The 5,517-nt window shown below is 34.5% G+C and overlaps 1 protein-coding gene across 1 annotated transcript; it reads right to left on the bottom strand.

The window, feature by feature from the left end:
* Positions 1-1,079: 1,079 nt before the first annotated feature.
* LOC107787877 (putative UDP-glucuronate:xylan alpha-glucuronosyltransferase 4) lies at positions 1,080-4,717 on the bottom strand. Its single transcript, XM_016609491.2, has 2 exons — positions 3,088-4,717; positions 1,080-2,173 (listed from the first exon to the last, which is right to left on the bottom strand). Exons 1-2 carry the CDS (start codon positions 3,842-3,844, stop codon positions 1,263-1,265), a joined length of 1,668 nt encoding a protein of 555 aa, XP_016464977.1. The 5' UTR covers positions 3,845-4,717; the 3' UTR covers positions 1,080-1,262.
* Between the last annotated feature and the right edge of the window lie 800 nt (positions 4,718-5,517).

Below are 5,517 nucleotides of genomic sequence, written 5' to 3'. Positions count from 1 at the left end.
AAGCAATTTTTTTGCCTTCCGCTTTACAGATTTGTCAGATGTCGAGGCTTCGCCAGCATCCCTATCATGCTTATGTTTTGTTCGAGCTTCTGCCCTAGCTTCACGAGGCGAAAGCTTGGGCTTTGTATCTGATTTTGCATGTGACCATTTTGAAATATTTTTTGGTGAATCCTGTGAGAAAACACCCAAATCAAAAGTAGGAATATCACCTACTTTAGCTTTTTTAGGGCTAATCTTCGAAAGTACTTTCTTCTTCATTGAAAGTTAAGGAAAAATTTAAGCAACTACAATTTTGGTAGGATTTAGAGCTAGAATCTGTAAAAAATCGAGAGATTTTTTTGAAGAAGAGTGAAAACGGGCATTAATGTAGGAAGATATTGAAGAAACGTGGGAGGTATGGAGAGAGAAGCGTGGGGGGAGTGGGATATGTACGTTAGAGTGATTGTAGGAATTAATTTATTCTCATTAAATTCCTAAAATATACATAATTGGTAAATTGTATATGACTATGTAATTAAATTGAAACTTGAGTTAGGAGGGTAATAAAGTTTCAAATAGTGTATAGGAATGTAAAAATTCTATTTTGTAATGATGTATATTAAGAGCCCGTTTGGACATAAGAAAATTTTCCCTTTTTTCCAAAATATTTTCACTTTTTTTCGAAATCAGCGTTTGTTTATAAAATTTCCAATTTGCACTTGAAGATGCATTTTGAAAATTTTCGAAACCACTAAAAAAACTTGGGGCTCTTTACACAAATAGCATGTCGGATTCATTGTTTATATTTTAGCCGTATACATAAATTATGCATTGTTATACATGGTTATACACATATTATACATGGATCAAAATATATTTATACATCCATCGGCTATTTTAGGTGGCTATAAAGGTTAATTCTTTATTTTTAAATTTTCGAAGATTAGTAAACATTTGGAGAAACACATGTGCTATAAACATGAAAGTCATTTCCCAGTGTACTTCGGACAAGAAAATAAGAACAGAGATAACGAAATACACACATCATTGAATCTAACAAGGAAAGAAGCACCAGAATTTGCATTTGCAAAAATCACACAGAGATCTACCCTTATGAGTACATATATACATTAAGCTAACTGAAAGAGAGAATGCAATAGAAATATTGTAACCAAATGGAGATCCTACCATGCTAGAAATATAACATATTGCAAAATACTGAAAGGGAAATAGTTAGTATACATGATTTGAATCTCTTGTTAGACTAATTATCAAATAATAAATTAATAGGAAATTCTTCTTGGATCTTTCACTTGAATCCTCCAATGCCCATTTGAAAATTTAGCTTTCTTGGCTCTTCCCCTCCACTTTATTATCCTTGCATCCATTTCTGGGGTCAATGCACAATATTGCCTAAGCTCCATAGGCATTTTCTTGTACACTTTCCACCACCTCTCATGTGCTGAATCACTCGCAAAAATTTGAGATTCCACCCTATCCCAATTACAATCATAGTCTTCGTAACACATCCATGGCTTTAGTCCCAAATAATGTACAGCATACGAATCATCGCGAAGGTCGCGATGACTCGAATTGCCAAAAATCTTGAGAGTATTTAATTTACTAGGCCACCTATGCCACCACACAAATATTTCATTTAAAAAGCCTTGATCACCCCCATTATATGAACCTACTTCAAACCTTTTGTTCATTAAATTATGGAACTTGCATTTTGATGGTTCTATGATCATAACACCCGAATTGAAAATGTAACCATCATTTCCAGCAGCTGATAGTTCTGGATACGAGAAAAATTGATCGATGTTCCTAAAAACTACGAAATCTGAATCGATGAATATGACTTTATCGTATTCACTGAGTTGCCATATTCTGAGCTTGCTGTAATTCCATTCGTTATATGCATTTTTCTCAGCATGTGGACTTCTTATTCTTTTGATTTTCTTGATTTTCCAGCCTGCTGATCTAAGGCCAAGAAGGGATTTTGACGAAATTGAGTCATCTGCTAAGAGGACAAGGTCTCTAGTAGAATTAGTTTGAATGATGCTTTGTGCCAAAGCTATTGCTCCACAAACATAAGCTTCTGAGGAATGGAGAACTGTCACATAAGCCTCTCTTGGCTTGTAAATTGTTTTGTCAAATGCTGATGCCGCATACTTACTCCAAATTTCTTGCCCTGCACATTATTTCGATTTGTTAAACTAACTGAATATATTTGTTGGAGATACCAAGGAGAACGTCAAAAACGTAATACTTCCTCATTCCTCTTTCTATTGGTAGGTCCCACTATCAACTACTGCAATATAATTGAACACTATGAATTATGTAAATACCATACGTGGCAGCGGCGGCTCTGTTATTCCAAGTAAGGCTGGTGTCTTAGTCCCAGGGGCCTTATTCTTTAGAAATAATAGGTTTATAACTATTTAAAAAAATAATACTCCTTTAGTACTTTTTGTACAAAAGTAATTTTTCTATAATAATTGCCAAATAAGTTTTTAAGATTATAATTGATAAAATCTTACTTAAGATTAGCAATGTCTCAAGATAAATTAAATAAGTTGACTATATTATCAATTGAAAAGGAATTATTAGAAAAAATTAATTATAAAAATAATTATTAACAACTCTGCATTTCGAATAGATAGGAAAATAGACTTCAAATAAAAATATATATCATAACTTTCTTTTAAAAATTTAGGCCTCACATCAAATTTTCATATCCATATTATGTACGTAACATGTAGATTAAGAATTTAAAATAGAAGCTTCTCAAATAGTATTTACATACAAATATTTCTTTTCGTGTTGGGTATAACCATCTTTACTTTTCTTGGTTAGTAATTGGGTTTTCAAAAATGTGTCAAGTAAGAAAAGGCGTTGGTAGGTACATTTAATTTCAAACTTATGTAAATGGTTTTTCTAGCAAAATTTTCTTGTTGTATCGTGTAGGCAAAGTTTGATTGTGGCATTTTTCTCATATTCCCTCTTTTACTTTTTATAAACGAAATTATGAAATAAGAATTACACCCAACAAAGAATAAAATGAAGTTGGAATTCCAAAACATTAGAAGAAGAAAAAAAGTTTACCTTGTTCTGGAAATGGACGAGCAAGCTGACAACTACCAACAGGCATAAGAACTTTTTGCTTCAGCCTTTTCAGCTCAGGCTTATAAACCCACAAATTCTCTTCATGCAATAACACGTCTTCACATCGGAAAATCTCCCACATCGGCCCACAATCGCCGATAAACACCGCATACAGCGGCCGTTTATTATTATTCCAGCGGCCACCGCTGATCCTTACCAACAAGCTAGCCACCACCAAGTTAACTTGAAGCCTAAAAACATCCCTAGAACCAACCCTTCTTTTACATGGAACCTTTGCAACCACCACATCCAGTTGCTCGTACTCCTCGAAAACCGGCATTGGGATTTCTGGGCATTTAGGCTTAGTCGAAACCTCGTCTTCATCAATCCATTCTGGGAACAAGTCTTTCCACTTTATTTTATCCGAAACTCTAGGAAATTTCACGTCGAATGTCTCCATATTTTCTGCCCCATGCAATCCGACGTAGTCGAAAAACGAGACATCGTTAAAGTTGACGAGGCCGATTTTTAGTGTTTTGTCCTTGATTTCGTCTTGCAAAAGTCTAAACCATTGAGGTAGTCTGGTGACATGTTGCATGGGCAAATTATTTTGTCTAAAAGAAGTTGTTTTTTCTAGGAGGGAGATTGGAAGTTCACGACGTTTTGGTCTTAGTCTGCAAGTTAGAGTTAGGTAGAGGAGGAAAAGGGAGAGAAATATGAGAGCAAACGTAAAGGATTTTGGCTTAGACAATGCCATTGTCTTTTGCAGGTAATTACCACGTCTTTGTGATTTGTTGCTTTGTTATATATATATATAAGTTCTCTACTAAATTTATATTACTTCAAATGGTTAGTTTTTTAAAGAAAAAAATTTGGAAGAGAACAATTCAAGACTATCGAAAGAGTTTACATTTGGTGGGCAGTGAAGGGACGCACGTTCACATAATCACATTCTGTATTTATTTAATTAATGGATTAGTCAAACATGATGCTATTTAGTTAATCATTGGTTGGGACCCGCAAATGGGCATTTATCCTTGTCATTTGTAAGGCCGGGCAAGTATTATATGGAAATTTGTTTCATGCTTTTGGTGGATAGATTTTTTTTTTTGGTTGGTATTTATTAGGTGGGAAATTTTTTATTGGTGTTTCCTAATTTTTAGGATGTTAATCTCACAATGTGAATTTTTTTTATCTAATATCGAAATTCTCCAATCCAAATTTTGTGATATTTGTTTTTCCTTCCATAGTACAATTTGGTTTGTGGACTAATTATCCTCACAGACTACTTGTTTTAAAATTAAGATTCACAAATTGAGCAGAATAAGTTCAACCGCATTAAGATGCTTAATTGTGACATGCCTCACATAAACCCCCTCAATACAGTGACCTGCATATTATTGCGTGTTGCTATACACTAAGATATATACGGAGTACTATATTTTTACATAATAAGGGTTTCGCTCGTTATAAGCAATGGAATTTTTTCTGCGCTAATTAAGAAATCAATTCGTCCCCAAATCCTTAGCTATGACAATATTGTCTACCGATTAAATTCGTACTAATATATTCTATCCTATGATTTTCATCCGTCGGAATTCCGGTTTTCTTTGTAGTGAATTCTGGACTTGAAGATTCGGGATTTCTAGGTTCTAAGTTCAGATGGTGGATATTGTGAACGGGATGCAGATATGTTAGTATTTCTGCTGTTAACTTGAATTTGCAAGTACGAGATCTTCTATTCCATATAGAAGAAATAGCAGTGGTATTAAATAAGAATTAACAGAGATGGAGTAACTCGCATGTTTTTTCCGACCATGAGGAGGTGATGACTGATGAGGGAAAACAATATTATTAGAGAACCACGAGTCAAGGTACAGCATTAAAGCATGGCATAAGATGAAGAAGAGAAATACTGACGTGTATAGAGAGAGAGAGAGAGATTTGCAATGACTACCTTTGAGGCCATAATTAATTTGTAATTTGTCGAGATCTAACTAGATCAAAAGATAATTCAATAAGAATGCTGATTGTAAAATTAACAAGATTAAAACCCAAAAGCTTTATCATTTTCTATTTTATTCTTGTTCTATCTAGATTAAGCTTGAGTGAGCTGTAAATTTCGATTCCCTTAATGTCAATCTGAAAATTCTATTATTCCTTTGTTTGTCCTCAACTTCAATAGTATTAAATAGCATTTTGATTTGTGATCCAGACTCTCGACTAAACAATTGAGGATGAAGACAGTACCACTTTTGTTTGGTATTATCCTGTACACGGTCGAAATAGATTTCAGTCTTGGCATGTCCGGTACGGTTCGAAGGGTGGTGTATCGAAGTAAGATCCCGAAGGGGGGGCACGAACTAACCTAGAACCCGGGGAGGCCGGTCCGTGATGAGATCGATATCATAATCGAACTCGAACAAGAAT

The sequence above is a fragment of the Nicotiana tabacum genome, chromosome 19 (assembly GCF_000715075.1).
Source record: "Nicotiana tabacum cultivar K326 chromosome 19, ASM71507v2, whole genome shotgun sequence".
Classification (NCBI taxonomy): domain Eukaryota; kingdom Viridiplantae; phylum Streptophyta; class Magnoliopsida; order Solanales; family Solanaceae; genus Nicotiana; species Nicotiana tabacum.
The sequence above is the reverse complement of the archived record's forward strand: the minus strand, read 5'-3'. Positions and strand labels throughout refer to the sequence as shown.

Coding starts and splice junctions, on each gene's coding strand:
- LOC107787877 (XM_016609491.2), bottom strand. CDS start 3,844: ATGGCATTGTCTAAGCCAAAATCCTTTACGTTTGCTCTCATATTTCTC. Junction 2,174..3,087: donor TCGTCCATTTCCAGAACAAG/GTAAACTTTTTT, acceptor AATAATGTGCAG/GGCAAGAAATTTGGAGTAAG.